The sequence below is a fragment of the Dermacentor silvarum genome, chromosome 8 (assembly GCF_013339745.2).
Source record: "Dermacentor silvarum isolate Dsil-2018 chromosome 8, BIME_Dsil_1.4, whole genome shotgun sequence".
Classification (NCBI taxonomy): domain Eukaryota; kingdom Metazoa; phylum Arthropoda; class Arachnida; order Ixodida; family Ixodidae; genus Dermacentor; species Dermacentor silvarum.
In genome coordinates, this window is record NC_051161.1 from 161,419,094 (window position 1) to 161,446,737 (window position 27,644).

Here is a 27,644-nt window from a genome sequence, read left to right on the forward strand (position 1 = left end):
TGACACCAATTTTAGCGCCAGTCTTTAGCGCCAGTCTTTCTTGCCCCCCAATAACCTGCAAGTGGTGGTTTCTAGCAGATAACTGCCAACCTTTACAATTTTGGATGTAAAGTTATCTGATTTTAGAGCTTGTTTTCGATAGCCATAGTGACGCCAATCGTTTTACAATTTTTTATTTGCGCCTAGCTTAACCCTATAAAGGTCGAATTATTTTGAAAAAACTTTCCCAGATGGTCAAATTACTTTATTGCGGATATTGAATGTACAAAATGTATAAAGTCGAGAATAAATAGTGAAAAAAATTAGAAACAGTATTTTGATGTCGGCATCACTCAGAACTCCAAATGTTCACTATATTTCAGAGTGTGGTATTCCTTGAAACACAGTTCTACGCACAGCGCCTTATCGCAGTCTGCACACCAAAATGCGTGTCTGTTCTCCTCTTGGGGCAACGAGTTGTGTTGGCACACACATGACAATCTTCTCTGCGTGAGGCTACTTTGGGCAGAGGTCTGAGGCACCCTCTCAGCGAGAATACCTCGTGAGCAGCGGTGATAAACGAGCTAAGAGCAGCGCCAATCAAGGTAGAAATCAGCTTCTGCCGCATCTGCAAGAGAGTGCCGACAGAGAGAAAACTCACGTTTCGCGCGCCTCCGTGCGATCATTCGGCGGAACCAAAACCGCGTAAGCGCGTTGCTGCAGAGAGCGAGGAATACCTCGTGAGCGGCACTGATAAACAAGCTAAGACAGCGCCAATCAAGATAGAAATCAACTTCAGCGCCACTGCAAGACAGTGCCGACAGAGAGAAAACTCCCGTTTCGCGTGCCTCCGTTGCGATCACGCGGCGGAACCGAAAGCGCGTTGCCGCAGAGAGCGGAGAATACCTCGTGAGTGACGGTGATAAACAGCTATGAGCAGCGCCAATAAGGGTAGAAATCAACTTCCGCCGCCCCTTCAAGGGAGTGCCGACAAAGAGAAAAATCACATTTTGCGCGCCTCCGTTGCGATCACGCGGCAAAACCGAAACCGCGAAAGGGTGTTGCCGCAGTCACTGCGCACGCGCTGATGCACGCGCTGAAACGCGCCTGAAATGCCCGCGCTGAAACTAGAAATCAGTTCTGTTTATCTCCGCAAGAAGGTAGCACAAATGTCAAACGCTTCTTGTAAGTCCTAAAAGGTAGCAGCACCTCCCAGTAAACATGCATCGTCATTATGGCGCGAAATTTGAAACGAAGGATCGAAACCGTACCCGTACGGCAAAGACCTTGCGGGACAGAAAACCACCGCCGTCCAGATACGGCAAAAACCTTCAAAGGGTTAAGGCAGAATCTATTCTTAAAAGTGCAAATACAGTTTTTCCGAGCGAATTTGGGAGCCATAGTTTTCAGACCTGCTCAATTAGCCATAGTTTTCAGACCTGCGTACTTGCAGCAGCACCACGCGACTCTTCTGAACACGCTTATCACGTCTTGTTATCACGCTTATCAAGTCTTGTTACACAACAAAATACCTTGCGTTACGATGTTGATATTTTCAGCTCTTACATTTGCTCATTATCTCATTTCTGTAATTAATGTAATTCAAGCTTTTGTTGCATTTTACCACTGTACTTTCAGGTTTACTGTTTTGTTTGTTGTTTTTATTTTTTGTTCTTTTGTGTAACACAAGTGACCAATATTAAGGCCTAGAGCTGTTCTTGGGCACTTTCAGAAATGAAATGAAATAACAGCAATCATATTTTCAGCTGCTGTGACGTGAATATTTCGTGAGGAAACTTCATAGCAGAGTTATCTGCATCAGAGACGGATATATGCATGAGTAGTGGAGCGTGTCTGTTTACAGGTCTTCAATGGAATAATGCTGTGAATTCGTCTAGTAAATGGTCCACAATTGAGTACAGTGGAATCTCGATGATACGATCACGGCTAATACGAATATCCGAATGATACGAAATTTTCTGCGGTCCCGGCCGAGCCCAATTACTTTGCAACGTGCTAGAAACGGTTGTTACGAATCGATTTTCAACCCGCGTCGGTGATACAAATAAACGCCGCCCCACCGACGGCGGCGAAAAAGAACAGCGCGCAGTCACGCGCTTTCTCCCTTTCTCTTTTGGTGCGGAGGCGCGGACGCGACGCCGGACAGCGCGGAGGCCGCGACTGGGCACAAAGAGTTCGAAGCGGTGGCGCTTTTGTTGCTCTTGTGCTTTTCCTCTTTTCGCGTGCCATCGGACGGAGTGGCTGCCGTGCTTCGGGCCGCGTTCATTGTGTTTGCGCCATTTTGCCTAGTCGCAGCGAGCTATGTCTACCGAGATACGATCTCGGCTGATTCGCGCGGCCGTACGTTGAGGCGCGGGAGCCTCCGTCTTCCATCGGCTGCATGATCAGTGCCGATGGCACAGGGCGATTGTCGGTTTCGCTGCTGAGTCACACGGTGCAAGATAGCGCGGCACGTAATGCACGGTTGCAAGGTTGCGCTCGTTCAGTCCGGGTGCATCCTCCGCCTCTCCCGCTAATCGCTGTATTTTTGTTGCCGTAGGAGCGCTTCCGTATTCTGAAGGCCGTGCTTCGTCCACAGTTTATTCGCCATCGTCGATCCATCCTAACCTTGGAGCTCTCAGTAATCCGAATTCTGTGTGTCAAGTGAAGACGCCGGCGTGGTTTACGAAGCAGACAACTGCGGTTGCCATCTTGCCCCTGCCAGAGCAGCAACAATGGAGAGACGCCTTTCAGCACGGCAGTCAATCGGAGGCCCGCTTTCATCGGAGGGCCCGTGGGAATACCTATCGCAGACCCGCGCTTCTTTTATGTTTGTGCGTTTGTTACAAGATGGCGACGACGGACGAATTGAGAAGTGGAAGGGCGAAACTTGAGCTTTCGAATGATACCAAGATGGCGACGCCGGGTGGCGGTAAATACGAGATATGGCTCCGTGAACTGCCGGTGATTTTGCGCGATTTAAAGCTGTTTTCTCGCCCTGCGCACTTATGAATTAAACTTTTTTGGACACTTTTAGCGCCATTTTCAGCCAAACCATTTTGATAAGTGTAGATTAGGCGTTGCAGATACCCAAACGCGTGGTTTTGAAAAAAAAAATATTTTTCTCGCGATTTTCGCGATCTGATCGCTGCGCCCCCCCTAATTTAGCTAGTTTTAATGGTGTTTCGATGATACGAATTTCGGCTAACATGAATATTTTTCGTGACCCCGTGAGATCGTATCATCGAGATTCCACTGTACTAAAGTAATTTCTGGTATTTTTTAAAGGGCACCTCACCAGGCCCTGGTGGTAAATTTTGGATGTGCATAGGAAGTTGTGAGAGTGTTTTAGGGAGTGCTTTAGTGCAAGACTGTTTCAAATGGATTAATTATTGAGGAGATTAAAATGCCACGTTACCATGCCGCCAGGAGCAGGTGTGACTGCCAACATACTTTTCCCCACTGCCTCGACACGCATCCGCAAGCAGGCGTTCCTTCCCTGCCTTCTCCCAACTAGAGCTGAGCGATAGTGTCGGATTTTATTTATTTTTATTTATACAATACTGCAGACCTTGCACAGGTCCAAGCAGGGTGTGTACATAAGCATTTGAATAACCACAGAAAAGAAAAAGAGCACATTGTCAATCAGTAGTAGGTACAATTGGGGACGGTATCAAGTTCCAGTCATTAATAGTCCGTGGAAAAAAGGAATATTTGAACACCTCATGTCGTGCAAAATATGGATTTAAAGAGTGGGGTTGGTGGTGCCGGGTGTGTCTAGTGTTAAAGGTTTAATATATATTGATGGCTCAATAATTAATTTATTGCTAATAAGTGCCGCAAGAAAGTCAAAATGCAATTTTTTTTCTTCGTAACGCTAGTAACTGTATATCATTGTTAGCATAAGTTCCGTTGGAAGAATCAAACTGCGAAAATTTGGAAAAAATAAATGGAACTGCTTTTCTCTGTATTCTTCGAGTTAATGTTTACTTCAGTATAGGGATCCAGACGGACACATGCATACTCGAGTATGGGCCGAATAAAGGATATGTAGCACAAATGTTTTTCACGAGCCGGGGAGTTTCTTAATTTGTGTCGGAGTAGACATAGTTTGCGAAAGGCTGATGCACATACGTTGTCACTATGAATGTTCCATGACAATTGTTAGTAATGGTGACTCCAAGTATTTGTAGTTAGTAACCTCTTGTAGGACTGACGAACCTAGTTTATAAGTGTGCTTTAGGGGTTTTTTCTGCGTGTAATTCGTAAGACAACACTTTTTTCCGTATTTCAGGAGCATTCCCCACATGTTGCACCAATCTGAAATGTTCTTGAAAAGTTGTTGTTAAGTTGAAGTTGATCGTTATGGGAAGTTATATCTCTGAACAAAACATAATCGTCCGCTATAGTCTGATGTTAATGCTGGAGTCAACTGCATTTACAAGATCATTAATGTACAAAGGAAAAGTAACGGTCGAGTACACTACCTTGCGGTACTCCCGATGTCCCGGTAGACAGTCCGACTGTTGCCCATCGATCACAACATACTGTTTACGATTTCTCAAGTAATCGGTAATCCAATGTATAAAGATCGGTGGAAGCATTGTATTTCTTTTTTGTTACGAGTAAATCATGAGGTACACAGTCGAATGCTTTGCTAAAATCTAGAAGAATCATGTCTACTTGTCCGTTAGTGTCAAGAGCAGAGGCTAGTGAGTGAATCACTGTAATTAGCTGGCTTACTGTTGAGCATCCTTTCTGAAACCATGTTGGTGAGGCGTTAAGGTTGAGTTTTTCTCGAAACTGATTAATTTGTTTAGCGATGATATGTTCAATTAATTTACAACAGGACGATATTATGGAAATAGGACGATAATTTTGTACCAGAAGACGGTCTCCTTGTTAAATACAGGAACTATTCGGGCTGCCTTCCAGTCATCGGGTAATTTACCCGTTGCCAGCGATGTACTGAATAATATAAACTAGAAATTTCGCGACAGTTTCAGCATATTGCTTGAGAAAAGTGTTAGGAATATTATCACAAGTGATGTTTGTGGCGCCCCAAGCACCTATTGAGGTGGGGACGCCTTCGGGTTGAGGTCAAACACCCCTTTCCAAGCGTTGAGGTCCCATATGGCTGAGCACCAGGCCGGGAGCGCGCTTGTACCTATTTTACCGGTAGGTGCCGGAGGCAGCACTTGCCTCCCACAGCCGCGGAGGCTCCGTCCACAAGGCCGTCTGTGGTTGGACAAGAGGCGCCCAGAGACAGTCCTGAAATCTCTATTGGGCCCTCTTTCGAGATGTGAACCCCCACACAGCCGAGCACCATGCCAGGGGGCTCTCTACCCATTAGAAAAACCGTGGGTTCCCGGCGGCACCGGGATTTGAGCTCGGTACCCTCCCGCATACGAGGCGGATGCTCTACCGCTAGGCCATCGCTGCGGTACTTTTTGCTGACGACTGCATAGTATATAAAGAAATAAACTGTCCCAATGACCACCTAACCCTCGAAAACGACCTAAAATCAGTATCACAATGGTGCATGGAATGGCAAATTACATTAAATATAGGTAAATCAGCTTTGCTTAGAATAACCAGGAAAAACAGTATATCAGACTTTCTTACACACTCGGCAACACCCAATTAACCCCAGTTAAAGAACACAAGTATGGCTAATAATCAGATGACCTGAGGTGGGAGGCACATGTAAATCACGCAACTTCATCTGCATTACGACGGCTATTCTTCCTGAAAAGGCGCCTCCATTCATTACCGCATCCAACAAAGCTTCTAGCCTATAACACATTTGTTCGACCAGTACTTGAATACGCTAACACCGTCTGGTTCCCATCTACAAATACCCTAATTAATAAACTAGAGAGCGTGCAAAGAAAAGCAGTAAGGTTTATTTTAACAAATACCGCACATCTGATTCCCCCACCGAACTAATGGAAAAAGCCGGAATGCTAACCCTTCAAAATCGCGCCAAACTCGTACGCCAGAAAATGATGTTTCAACTTTTTCACAATACGCTTCGTATTGATAGCACCAAATACCTATCTAACCCAGAAACTAGACCCTCACGTCATAAACCCCCCATTTTCTTCAGGAATGCCGCTTGAAAACAAACTGCTTTAAGTTTTCCTTTATTCCGCAGGCGATAAGGGAATGGAATAGTCTGCCTACTTTAAACTACTAGTCATAATCAATACATTCCTATCACACCTTGAAAACTACCTACGTATTTCCAAAATAGAAACTATTTGTAGCGTTCTAACCTTACCGTTTCCTTTGTATAAAGTTGATTAAATCCGTATGACATATTCATTGTACGCGCAACTACACCTTTTTGTAATTTGATATTTGTGACATGGTCAATTTTTTTTACACCTGTGTAATATATATACATGTATGCCCTTCCTGCTAAAATCCCCGTTGGGATTGGCAGTATGTCTGAAATAAAAAAACAACCAGACGACTTTTGACATTCAGATTTAACAAAAGCGATAATACACCTGGATAGGAAATAAATGATACGTCATATGTTGAAGCAGAAGTCGTGGATTGGCACATGATAGCTTGTGAGAACACACTATGAAAATATGTTAAAATGTTCCGCAATTTTCTTGAGTCTGAAATCATCTGATCATTAAATTTAAGCTGTGTGACAGGTTTCTTTTGCTCACTTATGAAAGTCCAGGACTTTGTTGGGTCATGTTCAATGAAGTTTGGCAATAACGTTTGAAAATAATTATCTTTAGATGCTCGAGAGCATGCGCTACCTGCTCGCGCAGTGCAATCACTGAAAGTGACTGCGCATGTCTCCTTTTTAATCGCTTAAGCTTGCGTTTCAGTTGAATGAGGTTACACATCATCCAGGGCGTCTGCTTATGAATTCTTTTTCGTTTATTCAGCACAAATGTATCTAAACAACGAAGGCACATATCTCTAAATTGTCAGCAAAGAACATCGACATCATTGTCATTGAAATCAAACAGGCAACTATCCATGTATTCTAAATGCTTGCATCATAAGCACGTGAATAATCCTTAACTAAGGAGAATGATTTCGTTTGCTTACTGTGAGAGTTAAGTGACAAGGAAACACTAATAAGATGATGGTCTGACAGTCCCTGCTCTACAGAGACCGTAAAATTAGAAAAATTTCTCGGAGAAGACAACAATAAATCTAAACCGATTTACATGCTCCCTGTTCTCGGGTTGGCTCACCAACAACTTGCATTAGGTTGTGTGCTAGCATGATGTTAGAAACAATGTTACGTGTCTGTTATAACTTTCAAGGGCCTGTAGTCCGTCCCAGTCAACACGGGTAGGTTAAGATCACCAATGAAGATTTTAGATTTCAAATATTGCGACATATGAGCTTCTAATTTCTGAAGTAATCTGGAGCCAGATCAGGGGGTCTGTATAACGCGTACAGATAAATTGATGACCCAGCATGAGAGCTTGATACATAAGCCCTCAATATCAGTAATATCGCCCAATAAGGAAGATTCAACGTTGTTTTTTAATAAGTACAGCAACACCTCCTCTCTTGAAGCTCTCTTTACGATATACTTTGTACTCAACAGGGAAAATGTCTTCATCTCTTATCGCGGAGCCACGTCTCGGTAATGACTGTGATTGTGGATCATGTTGAACTAAAGCAATTTCTAACGAATCAATTTATTGCGTATACTACGTGCGTTTATGTTGATCAGCTGCCTTTGATACCGAGCATCCCTGTCATGCTTGAGATTGGCTACGTTGATTTCCTGTTGTGGCCCTTTACCTGGTTTTGCCGTTTTCACACGTTTACCACTAGTCTCGTCCCAGAAGATTTCACCATCCACTTAAGCCTATCATGGAGCAAAGTTACCTTTTTTCCCTGAGCGTTTTCATCCTTAGCACTTTCCCAGAGTAGCTTTCGTTTTTTTTAACGTAGCCTGTGATAATCATTCTGAATAATATAGAAGATCCCTTCAGTATCCTCACATTATTGAATATTTCCTTTTTTTCATTGAAGTCTTGCAGATAAACAATTACAGGTCATTTACTGCGCTGCCTACCGAGTCTATGAATGCGTCCTATCGACCCGCAGCTCATGCTCAGTGTATCTTTAAAAATGCCAGAAACAACTTTTTCCTTCAAATCAGCTTCTGTTTCCTCAGGACTTTCAGGCAATCCGTGTATAATTAGGTTTGACCTTCTATTTTGTCTTCTAGGTCAGTGAGTTTCATTGCTTGAAACTTTACGACATGTTCAAAGTCTTAAGAGCGGTCTGAACCTGCTCATCTTGACTAGCAGGCGATGAAGTTAACGTACTCCTATCTCAATCGTATTCTGAAGGTCATTAATCAGTTTTACGTTGCTAGTGACCAAAGCTTTAATTTCTGTTAATTCTTTAGTGATGGCCCTTTGGCCTTCCAGCATTCCTCGAACATCTCCTTTTGCGTAGGGCCTGGATTCTTCTTCTATGTCACCACAAATTAGCAGTTTACAGACAAGAAAACAGTCGTACATGATACTAGGCACTGTTGGGGGCACGGCAGAACCACAATACCACGAACATCACTACGGATTGAAATGGTAGAAACCGTAAAAGCACCAACCTGTGCAATGCAAAACAGATGCGTGGTCAGCCACATGCCACTGTTGGTTCCGCCCTACCCACAAAAGACGAGTTGTGCGGCTTCCTGTATATTTCAGCTTGCCGATGATGTCACACCATTGTAGCCGGTTGGGGGCGCCTGAGCACGGTGTCGTCACAGGGTTCATGTGACGAGCTCCGCGTCCTTTTTTGTTGCGCGTTGCACTTTCAGTGGCAGCATTGCGTGTTGCACATTGGATGATTCAAGTCACGTGCGATGGTCAGAACATTGCAGGCAATACGTCTTACCTATAAGCATTTGTGCGTGTGACTTGACTCTCTCGCAAAAAGCGTGGCTTCCTCGAGAGGAAGGGCTTCTGTTTCATACTTAACAGACTCGATTGCCACGCGCGATTTACATGCCGCACTTGTTTTTTCTCAGTGCCCGAATCAGTGAAGGGTTCTTAACAAATTTTAGTACTGGTTAGGCTTCAACTGTAGTACTTTTGAAGTTGTCAGGTCAGTAGTAGTATAGATGATACTGTTGGATGTGTACTTGCATGTTGCTATTATCAGTTCTGAGCTAGCGCTGTACCAAGCATTTCTTTAGTGCCTTTTCCTTTCCTTATATGTTGGTGCTCCAGCAGATGTTTTATGTGAAGTGCAAGTCCTGTGCAAGCAGCTCTAGCACTGCTAATGTGTTCATGAAAAGATGTCGGGCTAAAGCCAGACACTGGTTGCAGCTTAGAACTTGTAGCTGGCTAGTTGGTAAGCAGCCTTGATAAGTTGCTTCAGAGGGCAAAAGAACACACGCGCACTTGAAAAGGGGGAGACGGCTTTCTTTCTTGGGTGTATGTGCATGTGAGTGTGTTCTCTGGCGCTCGGACGTAGTTATCAAGATGGTTTCAGCTTCACTACACCAGCTAGTCATACCATTAGACGCATCACTTGAAAAGTGTAACGACAGGAATGTTGGTACTACTACTTGATGCAGCTTTCTTTGAGTGACCAAGCCAGAGGTATGCCAGAAAGCAATGCAGAATTGAAGGCCAGACGTCTCCATGCTACATTTTAATAGCAGTCTTCTACAGTGTCATTGATTACAGCACCATCTAATGTGTGAGGATGAATTGGTGACTTTGATAATCAACATGGCAACTTTGCGAATTTTTGACACAGAGAGCACCAAAATTTTTTAAAAGACTGAAATCATAAACTTCACGTATTGTCCCGTATTTTTTTTTTGTGAGAGGTCTTTACTGCACTATTTCAATTTATCGCTTGGTGCAAGTGATAAATTGCAAGGCCTGTGGTTGTGGTGGTGCAAGCTTGAATGTTCACCCAATAGAGAGTTGAATTCATGACCCACAGCTTCGGACGATGGTCCTTCACCTCGACAAGAAAGTGACAATAGCATTCGCATGCATTTTCAGCACAAAGTTAAGATTTGTTAGCTAGCTTTTTTTGTAATTGTGTAAACATTGGAACCAGCATACAAGGGCAATATGCCAAGATCATATGATGTGCATGACATTTGTAGAATGAACTTGAAAATTTCTTGGAAAAGTGTTACTCTTATGCAAGTGTTACCTTGGCAGCAACACAGTCCATGCTGAGCAAGGGAGTCTGCTGTATTGCATACCTTTATTGTCCTATTAACTTGTATTCACAAATCCCATGGATCCAGTTCGTGTAAGCACTTTGTGTTTTTAGTTTCGGTGGATTGCCTTTTATTCCTCCAATAATTTTGCTACTGTCCAAAGGGGGCGCTTATTGAACTTCTCTGTGCCGCACATTCCTCCCATTTACAGGCATCATACTGCACTGAGAAGACTTGCTTCTTGTGTATCTTGGTCATTTGGTCAAGTAGTATTGTGTGCTCTCATCACACAAACTGCTGGACCTTGAATTGATCTCTGTTGATTTGCCTACCTAACTGTCAGAAGGGAAATGTTTTGAATATCTACTTTGTATGTACTGGGCAAGTTAACCGAATTCATTACAGCTGGCTAATCCGCTAAGTGCTTGCGATATCATGTGATCGCCTCCTCTAATTGCTGTGACGTCACTCTGATTTCCATGTAAGCTGAGCCGTGCTGCATTTATCCTTAACTAAAAACTGGTAACATTAGAAGGCAGCCATCGCATGCTTGTGCAACCAAGGCTTCCTGTATAATGAGGGCCAAACAGTTTCCAGCATCATAATTGAGCCTTAAAATAAGTTATTGACTGAATGCAAGCATTTACATTTTCGCCACCTCTGCGATTCTGTCCCCTACATTGTAGTAGCTGTTTCTCATGCTTTACCCATCTGCTTTCTCCTCAGATTCGTATCTTCAGAGCATGTTGTATAAATCTGGGTGTTGTCTTTGTGTACAGCATGCTGCTGATGTTTATATCCTAACATGGTAGCTTTCATTGTTATTGTGCGGATACCTCTACTCTGGCACTTGCGAGCCTGATCCTTCGAAGAGGCAATCCACATTCGTGAAGCTGCTGACAAGACCTCGTGCCCGAACTTGTGGCAGTGTGTTCCAAGTACATTGAAGCAAACATGTCTCCCGACAAGGTCTGTCCCCTCTTGGACTGTTTGGCAACAACTGACATTGACAGGACCGATTAAGCCGCTCTTCAGGTGCTCAAGACGATGCCCTTTCGGTGCTCAATTCACGAATCGTTCATCGACTCGCTCGACAGCACGGTGGAGTCCATTCTGAAAGTCATAAGTGGTGTGCCCGAGAGTTGCATCTTCCTGGCCATCCGAAAGTGGGCGGAAGAGAAGTGCCGAAAGTCTCTGTCGTCGGGTGAGACCTCGCTGGAGCTACCAGCAGTCATTAGGCCTTTTCTTCCCAAGCTGCGATTCCTAGCCCTGACTCCGCAGGAGTACGTGAAGGGTCCCGGTTCGTGGAACGTGCTCGAGGACCAAGAAGATTTTGCCATTCTCAGGAACATCATTGTTCGCGGTTCAGTGCCATTGCCTTCATGGGTCTGCACCGACGACACAGCTCGTGGACTGCTGCTTTTTAAAGCTAATCCATTCGAAACGATTGATGCACTGACGACTGTAGCGAGGAAGAAAAGCCCAGCTGCTGAAGGCAATGAAAAACCAAAATAATGTCTCCTGCTTTAACCACACAGCAAAGCTATTTTTTTAGACAGAACAGTTCCAGTGGGATACAAGACATATAATAAATAATTGTTTGATAAACTGCTGGTAAGCTATTGGATGAGGTCTTTCCCATAAGGTGTGCCAGAAGGCCTGGCTGGTTTGTGCTGAAGTTGCTACCAGCTGCCATTCTCTTGCAGGCTGACATGCAGTTTTTTAATTATGCTGTGAACTGTAGGCTTTTAAGTTGGTTTGTTGATAATATTGCATTTTAACTCTTTTAGTACGGTGCCATAGGCCATCCGATGACTTTGAATCTCCTGCAAAATTTGAAACCGCTGCGTTACTGACAACTAGAGCTATCTGGCTTACTCACTGAGAACTCCTCTTCAGTTTTGTTTTTGTTTTTTATTGTTTGCGAGCGGAGGCACCACCGCAAGTGAAATTTGAAACGAATCGGCAACAATATGGTCCGTCCCGTTTGCGCACTGCTATAGCTTACTCTCCTGTAGCAAGCACTTAGCCCACTTCTTCTGCTAATTTTTATGCCCCAAGCAGCAGTGATGGCTCAAGTAACGATGTGGGATCAGCAGATTTTTTAGCTCTGATGAAGACGCTTCAGCTCAAGTGCTGCAGACGTCAACAGGTGCTTGCAGGTAAGTTTTGTTTATGATTTTGTGCTGTATTTATACGAAAACATGCTTCATATTTTACGACTGCAGTTTTATTTTGTGTTTAGGGTTTTGACAACCTACGGCCCAGATATTTTGCCAAATACTCTGCGCTGTATCAAGTTTTTGCCCACGAGACAGCCCGGTCCCCATGTTAGTAGTAGTAGTAGTCGTAGAAAACTTTATTTGATGTTTTGTAACGAAGTCCCAGAGGGTGGAGCCCTCAGTCCAGGGCCCATTTGCTGCTGCTATCCGGCTGGCCCGGTCGATCAGGTATCCCTGGTCGTCGAAGGTTGTGCTGGAAAGAACGGCTTCCCACTGAGATGGGGAGGGGTTGGGTATTCTAGGTAAGCCGGGTGCTTTGGAGCATTCCCACGTAGAATGGTAGAGGCTTGGGTGTCCACCACAGAAAGGACATTTCTCGGGGTACTGGCTAGGGTAAAAAGTGTGGCGGAGAGCAAGGCTGGGGAACGTATTAGTTTGGAGCTGGCGCCAAGCGGCTGCATCTGCACGGTTTAGCCTCACGTGTGGTGGAGGGAATGTTCTATGGGATAGTCTGTGGTGTTGTAGTATATGCGTGTAACGGTATCATTTCCCCTTGTCTGCGTTGGACTGGTCTTCCACCGGTGCCTGGAGGGTTAGGCCTCGGGCTGTCGCGTGAACGCGCTCATTGCCAGGGAGAGACGCATGCCCAGGTGTCCAGACTAGGTGAACTAGTGGAATATTTTGCTTCTTGTGTGAATTTTATGAGCGATCGGTGAAATCCGTCCTTGTGCGTAGTTTTGACATGCTTGCTGGGAATCTGTAAGAATATGTATGGTCTTATCTGGAGGTTGAGCGCTGATGGCGAGGGCTATGGCACTTTCTTCCGCTTCTGTGCAGTTGTCAGTGCGTATTGTGGCTGATAATAGTGCTTCGCACCTCCAGTCGGCCACCGCTACCACTTTGGCTGTAATGTCGGGGTAGCACGCGGCGTCTGTATAGAAGGTGTCGAGGTCGTTGCCATATGCTCGGTGCAGTGCCATTGCACGTGCAGCGCGCCTGCCTTTATGGTGTTCGGGGTGCATATTCCGAGGTATGCGGGCCACTGTAATGTTTCTTTGATGTTTGGGGCGATTGACGGGCTCTCGTGGGGGCAAACTCTGATGTTGGGTAACGTAATTGTCTGAGTACGTGCCTTCCTGTCGATGTACGTTTCAGTCGTTCAATCTGACTGACTTTCTGGGATTCGATTAATTCGGCCATGGTGTTATGCAAACCAAGCTGTAATAGTCTGGCTGTTGAGGCGTAGATAGGAAGGCCTGTCGCCATTTTCACCGCTGTTCGTATGAGTGTGTCTAGCTGGTTTGTTTGCTTTTGGGTGAGTCGGTGGTAAGGTGCGTGATAGGTGGAGCAGCGCTATGGAGTGACGCAGGTCGATTCTCAAGAGGGCTGCATTTTTTTCTCTTGTGTTTTGCTACCGAAGTCACGTGATAAAGACTGTGTGTGAGAACACAAATACGCCTTTCGGATCGACCGACACTCTCTACGTGATGGCTCCTGGGAGGAAGTTGCTCCACTGGAGATGCTGAGACTTATTGGGATCATCAATGCACATGGGAGTTGTCAGTGGCGCGACTGTACTTATACTGCCGAACAACGGGAATATTCAGTGGCCTCCTTCAACGAAATACGCCGGGGGACCATTTCTTCACTGCTGTCGTTCCTAAATATAGTTAATCCTGAAGACTTGGCAGCTGCAGCATCTGTTGGCAAGACTTGGAGGGTACCCTGGCTTCTGAACCACATCAATCAAGAATCTAAATTTGTTCCGACCACAGTGCAGCCTCACCGTTGACGAACACGTGGTAAAATCTAAAGCTCGATCAGGAATAACACAATACATTTGAGACAAGGTGACAAAATGTGGATATAAACTCTGGGTGCTGGCAGATTCAAGAACTGGATACACCCTTCAATTTTCTGTGTACAATGGCAAGTGCGAGGCGCCAAGACCTTTGGTGTGGTCAACAAGCTTTGCACAGAGTACCTTGATCAAAGGTACAAAATTTACATGAATAACTTCTACACTTCAAAAAACTTTTCGAACACCTCCTCAAGCACAGGACTGTTGCATGCAGGGCAACTCGCAAAGGTCGTCACATCTTTCCAGCTGAGTTGAAACTCTTCATGGGAAAAAAAGGTGCAGCGTGGAGATGTTCGACGGATTTGTGATGGTAACATCCTCTACATGCAATTGAAAGACCAGCATACTGTAGTACACTTGATGAGCACAATGCATACAGCCAATGAGCATGTTCCTGCCAAGCGGAGAGAGAAAAGGGAGGGGGGGGGGGCAATAGGCCACTCCTTGTCCACGAGTACAATGCTGGAATGTTAGGTAAGGACAAATGGGACCAAATAATTGCCACATGCGATGTCCTTAGAAAATGCTTACGTTGGTGGAAAACGCAGCTTTTTTTTTTTCACTGTGTGGATATTGCGTGTGTGCGCAGTTTCATACTCTTCCATCAGCACCAAGAAGACACCCAACGTCTCAAACTTTCTCAAAGCACCTACTTCGACCAGCTGGCATTTAGACAAGAAACGATTCAACCGATATTTGAGTATGAAGAAGTCGTACAAGTTCGTGCTCCTTCTCACCCCTGGACCTCGTTCGGCATCAACCAAAAGAATGGAGAAGAGGAATAATTGCAACGTCTCTTATGAAAAAATAAAGGCACAGAACAGAACAAGCGTCTTCTGCTCCACTTGGGAAGTGTACCTTTGTTTCCTGCCTTCGTGCGACTGTTTTGACGAGTGGCAAGCCGTCAAGGCCGTTAGATTGACGGGCCCCAAAAAGTGCAACACATGGTGTACAGGATTGAAAATGAAACGGGCAGAGATGTAAGGTTAAATGGGACCGTGTTTACTCGGCAGAAGATATGGCCGGTGCAACCAGTATGGCGGAACGTTAGGTTAGCCCCTACGTCATCTCTTTGTCTTGTTGGGGGATTGTCTTTTTTGTCCCCCTTGTGGCACCGTGACATAACCCTCGGCACTGAAACTGCCGACCCGGCGCCTTCTAGATGGCGGCCGCATGGTATGGCTTGAGACGACCCACGTGGACGAATCAGATGACGTGAACGACTGGGAAGCATCGGCTGGAACTATTTCATAAGCGGCATCGCTGAGCTTTCGGACGACGCGGTAAGGGTCAGAGTATCGGGAGAGCGGTTTTTCCAATATGCCTACACGCCGCGCAAGAGCCCAAAGGAGGACGAGGTCGCCGGCTGAGAACTGGACGTCATGATGACGGTTGTCATAAAGAGACTTCTGTCTTGCCTGGGACTTGGGCAACGGTGGGCAATCTGGCGTGCCTTGGCGGCTGTAGTGATGGCGTCGCGAGCGTACTCAGACGGGATTCGAGAGCAGTTGGCAGGAGTGTGTCGAAAGGCAATGCCTGTATCGAGCAGGTTCATCAATCAGGGACACGCACACAGCATTGCAACTGCGAGAAGAACGTTCTTTATTATGCGTTCACCAATATAGTTTTCTAGCGCGGCAGTGTTGCCAGAGGTCCTTGGCGTCCGGCCCCCTGCCAGTACATCTTCCCTTCTTTGGCAAAGCTGCTCAAAGCATGGAGGTCACATAGTCTTGCAGGTAGCCTGGAAGCCTTCGCACTCAAGTAGAACGATGTAGGGGTGGAGTCATAGGGTTCCCATCAGGTGTCACCACAGAGGTGGGGTTGTGCTCTCCTGTAGTGTGCTCCTGGGATGGCCCTGCAGTTTCAGGGCCCTGTGGAGTTTGCGGCCTTGCTGGGAATGAGGGAACCACTGGAGGCTGTGCCCCTAGCACAAGGTAATCTTCCGGGACTGCCTCCGGCTCAAAGGGCTCACTTGTTCTTAAAAGGCGTCGGTTTCTCCGTACTGTTGACCTGCTTTCGTGCGAACCCTGTAGGACCTTGGGGCCAAAGAGCCCTCCACTTGAGCCTTTGGTCCCCACAACCCGTCCTGGTGTACCCTCACAATATCTTCGTCATGTAGCATCGAAAGTCGGCCCCATGTTAAGTTCGGAGAGGGCTTGTGCACAGGATTTTCATTGGGGGCTGAAAAGTCTGGCAGCCTTCTGCAAAGCCGTCTGCCCATGGAGTACTCACAGGGTGTCCACCCATCCTCCAGTGGTGTTGTTCGGTAATTCAACAGTCCAACCCAGAAATCTTCGTTCGCGTGCTCGCATTTTTTTCAATAACCGTTTCACTACCTGAACTCCTTTTTCAGCCCAGCCATTGGACCTGGGGAATCGTGGGCTGGATGTTGTCTGGATGAAGTCGCACTTGTCTCTGAACGCCTAAATCACGAGAGACAAACTGGGGGCCTCCATCTGTGCACACTTCCAACGGTATTCCATGGCAGGCAAACATCATAGAAAGTTTGGCAATTACTTACTGCCTTACTTGTTTTCTGGGACAAGCACTCGACTTCGGGGTAGTTCGAGGGAGCACAGTAGGCTACTAGGTAGTTCCGGCCACCGTACTCACAAAACAATGCCAATGCGCTGCCATGGAAGCTTTAAGCTTCTCTTAGTGTCAAAGGCACTGCTGGTTGTCGGTATGCAATCTGACGACACGTTTCGCATCGACTAATCAATGTTGCTATGGTCCGCATTCATTGCCAGTACATCAGCAGCCTTGCGCGGGCCTTGCACTTGTTGACCCCTAAGTGTCCTTCATGTAGGTGCTACAACATTTCCTGACGTAGACTTGTGGGTATCACCTCTGCTGCTGCCCCCGAAGTAGAATTCCATCAATGTACGACAGCTCAGAGGGAAATGCAGCTAGTTCCCTCGCTACAGGTCTCTGCTTCTGTAAGGACTCTATGACTTTTTCAACTCGGCATCTTCCCTAGTTGCCGAGGCTAGTTGGGCTTTCATGCTGTCAGTCACTAGACTGAGAGGACGTTAGCAGCGTGGACAGTAACGTCCTGGTCAGGGTCTGGGTCATGGGCGGCTGCCCCTTGGATCCGCGACAGGGTGTCGGCCAAGATCAACTGCTTCCCGGGCACGTACTGGAGACGACATCAAACTGCAACAGTCTCAAAAAATCGCTGCAGACGTGGGGGCATTTCGCACAAGTTTTGCTTTGCTATCGAAAGGAGCGGCCTGTGGTCCGTTTCAACTATGATTTTGTAACCCACTAGGAAGTCTCTAAAGCGTTCACAAGCAAAAGTTGCAGCAAGTGTCTCCTTCTCGATCTGCGCATACTTGGACTCGGCGGTAGAAAGCACACGCAACGCATAGGCCACAGGGCACCAGCCTTCGTCATGCTGTTGAAACAGTGCAGCAACTATAGCGAAACTTGACGCACTGGCCGAGACCTTCGACGGTTTCGCTGGGTCAAAAACCGCTAGAATAGGCGCTGATGTGAGCATATCCAGTAAATTGTTCCATTCATGATCATGCTGGAGTTCCCATAAGAACGCGTTTTCCTGCTTTACCAGGGACCTCAAGACCTCTGTTTTCTCGAGAGATTCGGTAGGAACTTCCCAAAATAGTGTACCACCCCCAGAAACCTTTGTACTTCTAGCTTGCTGGAAGGACGGGGCATGTTAATGATACAGCTGGTTAGGTCAGGGTCCGGCGTGATCCCAGCTTTGCTTAAGCGTCCCCAGGAATTTTACTTCCTCCGTGGCAAATACGCATTTGTCCTTATTTAGGGTTAGTCCTGCCCTTTTTGCCGCTTCCAACGCCACACAAACGAAAAGCTTGTCATGCTCCTCTCCGTCATCCCCAGACGAGGGTATCGTCGATGTACACACGAGTTCCCGGTACGTCTTCGAATATTTCGCTCATCGTTTTCTGGAACACTTCGGGGGCAGACGTGATCCCAAACGGCAAGCGTAGGAACCGGTAGCTTCCGAATAGGGTGCCGAACGTGCATACCTTGGAGGAGCCTTCATCTAGAGGGATCTGGTGGAACCCGCAATTAGCGTCTAGCTTGCTGAACAGGGTGGCCCGGCTAATTCTGCCTCAATGTCCTCCCGACGCGGGAGTTGTTAATGTTCACGCTTTATGTTCTGGTTAATCTGACGGGGGTCCATGCAAATTCTCAATCGGTCATCCTTTTTTGCGAGCTGTGACCAGCGGACTCACCCAGTCTGTGGGCTCAGTGATCTTGGAGATAATTGCTGCCGCTTCCATGTGGGCGAGTTCCTTCCGAAGCGGTTCCCTCACGCGTGAGGCACTCGCCGAGAAGGCATGGCGACGGGCCGTGTGTCCTCACACAACTGAAGATGGTATGGACGCTGAGTGCACCCTAGACCTCGAAATAGTGTAGGGAACTCCTCCTGCCAGCCTGGCTCAGCCTTGCCAACGTCATACACTGGTGAGACGAGCCCGAATTGATCAGATGATGTCAGGCCAAGCAGTGCTTGCCGGCCCTTCACGAAAAAAAACGGTACGTTTTCTTGCTTGCCTTCCAGACGAAGCGGTAGTGTGGTTTCTCCGAAGTGCTGAATAATGTTGCCGTCGTAGTTCAACACCGTGTTGCGTGGGCGAAGGATGGGTTTTCTGCAGCGGAGCTTGCGGAACTGTGCATACAGTAGGATGTTTGCTTGCGCCCCCGTGTCTACCTTGAGTCGCGTCGGGAGGCCAGCCACGAACCCGTTCACATCCAGTCTCGCTGACCTGAGACGCTGTCGATGCACACTGTTAAAACATCAAATACTTCCTCTGAGTCGTTTGCTGCTTGCTGTTGTGCATCGGTGGAGTGTGGAGTGCTAACTTCATGAACATTGGCGTTCTTGCAGCATGAGGCGAAGTGATCTTCCTCGTGCATAAGGCACAAGCCTTGTCCTACGCTGGGCATCTTCTTGACTGATGAACCTTTCCGCAGTAGCTGCACCGTCCACAGTTTGCATTTCTCTCTGGAGTTCTGAGTGTTCTGTTAATCCGGTGCACGTTCGCTTCGCTGTTAGCAGCGTTCTCGAGCGTACGGTTTTTGTAACGCCGCCACCTCCGCTGCTTTGCCGAACTCTACAGTTGTTTCTAGCGTAAGATTCTTCTCCCGCAGGAGACGGGCACGGAGCTTCTTGTCATATATGTCGCATACAAGCTGGTCTCGAACCAGAGAATCTCGCAAGTCACCAAAGTTGCATGTCTTCGACTTAAGTTGCACATCCCGCAGAAACTGCTCGAAGGGCTCTCCTTCCTGTTGTTGGCGGGAGCGAAACACGTAGCGTTCGTAAGTTTCCTTCGTCCAGGGACTACAGTACTCGAATGCCTTGACAATGGCGTTATAGTCCTCACACTGTGCTTCCGATAGTGAAAAGGTGTTAAATACCTCAATGGCGTCTGGTCCCGTGACGTGCAAGAAGATGGCTGCTTTTTGTCCTGATGAACGCTCTTTGCCGAAGGCCGTTGCCTTGAAGAAAATTTCTATGCATTGACGGAAGCATTTCCAGTTCTCTGCGGCGTTCTCGGACAGAGAGAGACAACTTTATTCGTCAGAGTGGGGAGCTAGTTCATGGGCTCCTCAGGAAGGCCAGATGGCCGCCAGGCGATGCGTGACGGCGACCTCTTCGGCTCGCTCCATGGCTCGGAGTTGTACGTCCGGACTGGAGCTAAGCAGCACTTCCTCCCACGATGAAGGTGAGGGAGAGGCCAGGAGAGCGGTGGAGGGGGATCCTCTTCGCAGTCCCAGAGGATGTGACTGAGCGTAGCTAGCTCACCGCACAGGTGACAGTACGGACTTAATCTATCTGGGTAAATGTAAAAGTATACGTAGGGGTTTGGATATGAGTATGTCTGTAACCTGCGCCAGGTGACCTCCTGACGCTTGTTTAGTTTACTGTGTGGTGCGGGCCTAGTGTGTCGCATAAGACGGTAGTACTGGGTTATGTCGTGATATGAGTGCAGGACTTCGTTTGAGGTCTCCGGGTACGGGAGGCCCGCCGCTCGGCTGACGAATCCTCGAGCATGTTGGTGGGCCGCTTCGTTCCCTGGATTCCCCGCGTGAGCCGGGACCCATATCAACTCTACTGAGCGTGGTTCTCCACTGTTTTGTAGTGACTGTAGGAGCTTTAGTGTAGTGTGTGCCACTATTCCTCGCGCAAAGTTTGTTATGGCGGTTTTGGAGCCGCTCATAACTATACAGGCGTCAGTTGAGGCCACGGCCAACGCAATGGCGGCTTCTTCTGCTTCGGTGGGTGTGGCAGCGCTTAGCGAGCTTGAAGTTGTCTGTGCCTTGAGTCCTGGGCCTGGAACGGCGCAAACGGCGTAGGTGTGGGGTCGATCAGAGTACTGGGCTGCGTCGACGTACGCCACAGCGGAGTTGGTCCCGTACGTCTGTGTAGTGCCTGGGCCCTCGCTCTTCTTCTGCCGTCGTGGTGCCCGGCGAGTGTGTTTTGGGCAGGGGTTTGATGATGAACATGCGCCTGATGTATGGTGGGATGGTGGCGGGGTCGCTGCCCATCGGGGACGCTCTGAGGCCCATTCGAGCGAGGATCCAGCGGCCGGTCTTGCTACCTTGAAGACGGTGAACCTGTGATGTGCGATGTGCTTCAATGAGTTCTTCGATGGTGTTGTGAACTCCCAGTTGAAGAAGTTTCTCGGTGGAGGTGTGTCTTGGTAAGCCGAGGGCTACCTTGTATGCGTGTCGTATAATGCAGTCGAGGCGAGCTCGTTCTGTCTTCTGTAAGTGTAGGTATGGTAGTGCATAGGTGAGACGGCTGACGACAAAGGCTTGGACGAGTTGGAGCAGGTCCTTCTCTTTCATGCCCTGCTTACGCGCATCACTCTGTGCAGCAGTCTCATGGTCTGGTTCACCGTCATCTGGAGCCGGTCAATGGTGATGCCGTTCCGCCGGTTCTGCTGCAGTATCATGCCCAGTACTCGTATGTTCTCGACGTGGGTGACTGGCTGCTGGTTTACGCGTATCGTGATGTGAGGTGGGGGTGCCTTGTGCTTGCTTCGGTCGGGTAGTCGGATAAGGAGGAGCTCCGACTTGTGCTGGGAGCACTCTAATCCCGCTGCCTTCAGGTGTTGCACGACGATGTCGGTGGCATGTTGGAGCGTTTCTTCAACTGTGCCGTCCGACCCTTCACACGTCCAGAGCGTGATGTCGTCGGCGTATGCGTGTGTCTGAGTCCCGGGACTTCACTCAGTTTCGGAGGGAGGGTGCGCATTGCGAGGTTGAATAGGAATGGGACAGGACTGCGCCTTGCGGCGTGCCTCTGTTCCCGAGCCGGATGGGAGCGGAGCGCAGGTCCCCAACCGCGAGCTCGACCGTCCTGCCTGTGAGGAATGACCTGATATAGTTGTAGGTTCGTTCGCCGGGTTGCAAGTCGGCTAAGCTCTTGAGCACTGCCGCGTGGAGCACGTTGTCAAAAGCCTTATGGACGTCCAGACTCAGTAAAGCTTTCGTGCTCGAACCACTGTCTGGATGCAAGAGGTCGTGGTGTAATTGAAGGAGGACGTCCTGGGTAGACAAGTGTGCCCGAAAACCGAGCATCGTGGGTGGTAGAAGTCTAGAAGATCCTGTTCCTCTGCAAAGTTCTGTAAGCGGCAGAATATTACATGCTCCATGAGCTTGCCTAGGCAGGAGGTAAGTGAAATGGGGCGAAGATTCTCTAGGTTCAGTTTCTTGCCCGGTTTTGGTATGAACGCCACCCGTGCGTGTTTCCACTCAGGAGGTAAACGGCCGGTATGCCAGCACTCGTTCATGTATTCGGTTATTGCTCTCACGGACTTCGGGTCGAGATTACGCAGCGCCTTGTTCGTAACCCCGTCGGGGCCCGGCGCTGACGTCGTGCGCAGCTTGTGTAGCGCAGCGCAGACCTCTGCCTCCGAAATGTCAGCGTCCAGCTGTTCGTTGGGAGCTCCGACGTAGTGTGGCAAGTGCGTATCGCTCTGGCTTGAGGTGTTAATGTACCGGCTGGCGAGATCCGCAAGCAGCTCCGCGTCGGTGCCTGGGTATTGGTATATAATTTTCGTCAGTTGATTACGTGCCGCCGACTTGGTGTTGCGGGATCCAGCAGGTGTCTTGCAGCTCAGCTGGCCGTTGAGGCTGTTGCAGATCTGGCCCCACTGCTGACGCTCCAGTGTAGAGGTGTGAGCTTCGATCTCCCGTTCGAGCTTCGCTATGCGCCGTCGCAGCTTGTTGTTGTGACGTTGGCGCTGCCACCTATGCGTGAGGCTTTCACGTGCTTCCCACATGTGCAAGAGGCTGGAATCTGTCGATGGCTGCTCTTGCGCTACCACATCGTACGTCGTCGAAGTCACGTCGCGGCTCAGTGACCTGATCCATTCGTTGAGATCCGATATGGAGTCGGGTGCTGTTTCTTCGCGTAGCTGACGGAATTTATCCCACTTCGTAATGCGGGCCGTGGCCGTCTTCGCCCTGCTGGCGGCCGTTTCAAAAGACAGTGACAAAATGTAATGATCGCTGCCGACCGTGTGGCCTGTATTCTGCCACCGGGCGCCCGGTATATTTTTGCAAAGGGATAGGTCTGGCGTGGTGTCTCTGCACACACTGTTACCAACCCGTGTTGGTTGTTGTGGGTCGTTGAGTATAGTAAGCCCTAGATCTTGAGCGGTCTCCCATAATCAGGTGCCCTTGCGGTCGGGTTTTGGGTAACCCCACTCTAGATGTTTGGCGTTGAAGTCGGCCAAAATCAGTAATTGCGCTCCTTTGGCCAACAGAGACGCTTTGCGGAGGACTAGTGGGATGTCAGTGCCCTTGTCTCGTGGCGTGTTGTAAATGCTGAGGACGAAGAGCGGGCTGTCTCCCCTTCTCCTCGGCAGTATTTCAAGGAGTGTGTGTTGAATGTCTGTGCCTTCAATTTCGTGTTGTGTGGCTGTAAGGTTGCGGTGTACAAGAATGGCCGTGTTGGGGTGAGGCCCGTTGGCCGGTCCTAGCTTGTATGGAGTGTAACCTGGTAGTTTTACGGGAGTGTTCGTCTCTTGTAGTGCTATGATGTCTGGTGTGTCTTGCGTGTTGTGTTGGATGTGAAGCTGCAAGTGCCCGATTAGTGCGGTAGCTCCTGCAGTGCCACTGCCATACTGTCAGGGTTGTTCGTGGGGCCATGTTACGTTTGTGGCGGTGTGAGGCCCTGCCTGGCGGGCTGGCGTTGGTGTGTGGCTGGCTTCTCACGGATTTCCTCTAATATGTAGTTTTGGCTGGTGTCTGTCGTTTCTTGTAGTGCGGCGAGCTGTGTGCTGTGTTTGGCTTGTGTAGCCTCCACAGAGCTCTTGAGTGTAGTGTATGTGTTTATCGTGTCCATGCGGAACGCGTGAAATTCCTGAAGGTGTGTGGCTATAAGTTCACTGATCACGTTAAAGCGTGCCTCGAGCTTAGTTTCTAGGGCGGAGATGGCCGCCGTTACGGCAGTGGCATTGTCCGCTTCGGTATGGAGCGAGGCAGTGGATGTGGCTGCCTTGCGCTTGTTTGGCTTTGGGGCTGTGGTGCCGTGCTAGTGGAGGCGGATGAGGATACCCGTGTATGCGATGCAGGTGTTGATGTCGGTGTGGATGTGTGAGAGGCGAGGACCCTGTCCATCTTAGCTTCAAGGGATTGGATATAGGTTGTTAATTTAGCTATCTGGGACTGCTGAGCGGAGATTTGGGCTTGCTGGGTCGAAATCTGGGTTCTCAAGGCGGAATTCTCCTTGGCCATCTCCCTCACCTGTGAGTTGGATGCCAGCGACGCCGGGGGTCCATGTTGCCAGGCCACCATCTTGGGTGGCTCTCCGTGGCCTTGGCTAGACGACTGGAGCCGGCTTGCCGAGGGGGCTCGTTGGGTTGACCGAGATCTTGAGCGGGGGTGCGGGACCGGGACCTGCTGGCTCGACGTTGAGGTTGGCCATTGGAGTCGAGCGGCGGGAACGACGACGACCGTGCTCGGAGGGACGGGGACCGGCTGCTGGAGCTGCCGCTGTGAGACGCACTGTGCCGGGTCACCCGGGCAGGTCCTTGTGCTTGCTTCGTTTGTGGGGTGTGCGGCGTCTTCTTGACGAAGCGGTATTTGCAGTTTGAACTGCTGGTATTGTGTGCCCCGCCGCAGACAATGCAGCGTGGCGCGCATGTTGAAGCTTCGCCCTCCTTGGGTGGGGGGTGCTCCCCGCCGCAACGGCGGCATCGCTGCTTGCGTGGCAAGGGACAGACGTCCGTGCGATGGCCAACCTTGCGGCAGTTGTAGCATGACTCCACCCGGTTGTAGAACGGATAGAGTCTGATGGGTGTCATGATAGAATATCCATTTCGGGAGGTCCTTACTTGTGAGTGTGACCACCAGGTGCCTAGTCTGGCCCATGCGTCTGCCGCTCACAATAGGCATGTCGGGGTTGCTGGCTTGGAGGTCTGCCAGTATCTCTTCGTCCGAGAAATCGTCCAACGCGTGAAACATGATGCCTCGCACTGCGTCGTCCGGAGGGGGAGCATACACGTGGAGGTCGACGGTGTGGGTGCCCACGTTGATGGATTTGATGCAGAGGTAGGCTTGGGCACGCCGAGAGTCCACGACGCTCAGCGTGAAAGTGTTGTTGGTGGGATGCGTCCGTAGGCGATCCCGGGTCGCTGGTGGTTGATCGGGCAACGAGGCTGCCTTGAGCAGGGCTTCGTGTAGCTGCCACGGTGGCACCTTGGTGAGGTCGATGGGTGACTGCGGGCGTCCCACGATGTGGATAGCGTCTGGCATTCTAGGTAGCGGTGCGCGTCTGCGTTGGGGTGGCGGGCGCGGCTTGGGGTTCGATGTGCTCCGTCCGTTGCCGTAGGAGCTCGCTCCCGTCGCACTGAGGCTGGGAACTTCCTTGCCTTGAGCCTTGAGCTCGCGGCGTCGTCGTTCTTGAGCGATGTAGCCGGGTGACTTCCAGGAGTCGTCCGACCATTCTTCCTCTGAGATCAGTTCTTCGACTGCATGTCGGTGGGCGACCGGGGCACGTCGAGGTAGCAGTTGCTGTGGCGCGAGGCCTACCTGGGGCCTTGCTCACGCTAAGCCCGTTAGGCTTAGGGCGGCGAGCGGCGTGGTTCGGGGAAACTAAAACTCTCCTGGGAGAATCTCCGAAGGTCCAGCGTAGAGGATGATGTCTACGTGGTCCTGATACCTTCCCGCACCCACTCGTGCAAGAATCATACAAGTAGGTGAAGTTGGGGCGGCGAAAACACCGAAAATCGCAGGAGCCGACGTGAAGTGCGACCATCCACTCCGAGAGCTCGCAGCGTTCTCCGTTCTCGGACAGCACCAGGCGTTCCGGAGGGGGCAGGCTATCCATACTTAGCCGACAATTTGCACTTCGGACACCATGTATCGAGCAGGTGCATCAATCAGGGACACGCACACAGCGTTGCCACTGTGAGAAGAGCGTTCTTTATTATGCGTTCGCCAATATATATAGTTTTCTAGCACGGCAGTGTTGCCAGACGTCCTTGGCGCCCTGCCGGTACAATGCGGGTCACGACCAAAGAGGAGATAGAAGGGGGAGTAGAGAGCAGTGTCGTGACGTGACGAGTTATACCAATGCCTCCTTAGGAGGCATTGGTTGTACGCGAACGTCAATGGGATCGCGGCGTCCCAGTCACGATGATCTGAGGAGACATACGAGTACACCGAGAGCATATCTGTAAGTGTTCGGTTCAGTCAGGCAGTTCGTTTGAGGGTGGTATGCTGTCGTGAACTTTTTTGTGGCACAAGAGCGAAGTCGATCTTCGATAACCCTAGATAAAAGGTAGCGGCCTGTCTGTGAGAAGCTGGCGAGGAGCTCCGCGGCATAAGATGACGTCTTGGAGCAGGAAGTCTACGACGTCGGTAGTACAACTGGTCTGGATGGCTCGTCTGACGGCGTAGCGGGTTGAATAATTCGTTGCAACGGCGATATACTTATTTCCAGCTCTGGAGGTGGGGAAAGGGCCCAACAGCTCGAGGCCAACACGATAAAACGGTTCGGTGGATATCAATTGGCTGGAGGGTTCCAGCTGGAAGCAAAGCAGGATTCTTATCACGTTGGGATGGTTCGCAAGCAGCGACATACGGTCGCACGGTACGGTAAAGTACAGACCAGAAAAATCGTCGCCAGACACGGTCGTACGTCCTGGAAACATCCAGGTGGCCAGTAGTGGAGACATCATGGAATTGACCATTTGCAGAACTCAGAGCGCCACCTAGCGCGAAAAACAGGAAGCTTGCGCCTCGCTGCTTGGTTGGAAAACATCCGGGCTCCAGCCTTTCTTCCGTACGGCGGCATCGGGTAGCGGCGTTGTGTTAGCACAGCTTCTGTCACGTTTTGTCGACGTTCTTTGGTGGTCGCATGTGACATTCGTTAATTATGATTGAAGAGGACTCCATTCCCTTGCCGTTTTTGCAAACGGGATGGACAACCGACATCTCGGAGTGCCGGATAACGAGCGACAATGCGTGGCGTTATCTGCACGTCAACACTTCGTCCGTTCGTCAGGCGCACCGCGGATGGGCTTTGAAAGAAGAAGGTTACGTTAAGAACTTAAAACTTAACGTAAACACCGCTGACCCTACACTTGGCATCATACGAGCTACGTGCACGCCATCCACGAAGTCGGGCATCTACGTGGTTACCGCATGGTTCACGAAAGCCATTGGCGACATTGCCGGAGCGCACTGTGAATGTGTGGCCGGGTGAGTACTTTCTGCCTGTCGCATTTCTCGAACTTTAGCTGCTGCATGAAACGGTAGGTGTGCTACATGTGCTAGCTTGCCAATGTGGTAATCGTCTCGTGCGGTTTCATCAAACTGCTGTGTTATACAGGTGTCACACGGCCACTTTTGATCGCGATCAAGCCCGATCCGGGTCGAATTTTTTGGTCGTATTTGCCTCCTTTGCGCAAGCTGCGTGTGGGAGCCAATCGCACTCGAAAATTTCGATCCGGATCAGGCTTGATCGCGATCAAAAGTGGCCGCGTGACATCAGTATTAATCGTATCCCAAATTTCGCATGCGCTATAGTACGCGGCAGGTTATTCAGGGTGTTTTTGCGAGCGCTAGGGCCTCAAAGCATACGCCAACTTATTTTGTACGTTACATTAGCTTAAATATGGGCAGTGCGTGCGTCCGCAGAACAGTGCGCTCGCGCTTACTCGCGAATACCAATAATATCAAGGCAGATACTCGGGCGAGTTGGTTCCAAGTCATGGTGGAAGATAGCGCTACTTAACAGACAAGTACAGAAGAAATGACGAGTGCAGACTCACAAAATTTATTGGAATTGAATAATCAGATATACATATGTTACCCACCGTGGTTGCTCAGTGGCTATGCTGTTGGGCTGCTTAGCACAAGGTCGTGGGATCAATTCCCG

General features: G+C 49.3%; 1 protein-coding gene across 1 annotated transcript in view; it reads left to right on the forward strand.

Moving 5' to 3' along the window:
* Positions 1-11,781, forward strand: part of LOC119462547 (BTB/POZ domain-containing protein 6) — a 33,085-nt gene extending 21,304 nt beyond the window's left edge. The window contains exons 5-6 of the mRNA XM_037723890.2: positions 11,001-11,106; positions 11,204-11,781. Of these exons, the coding sequence (XP_037579818.2) occupies positions 11,001-11,106; positions 11,204-11,683 (586 nt within the window). The 3' untranslated portion in view covers positions 11,684-11,781. The remainder of the gene's footprint in view (positions 1-11,000; positions 11,107-11,203) is intronic.
* Positions 11,782-27,644: the final 15,863 nt, after the last annotated feature.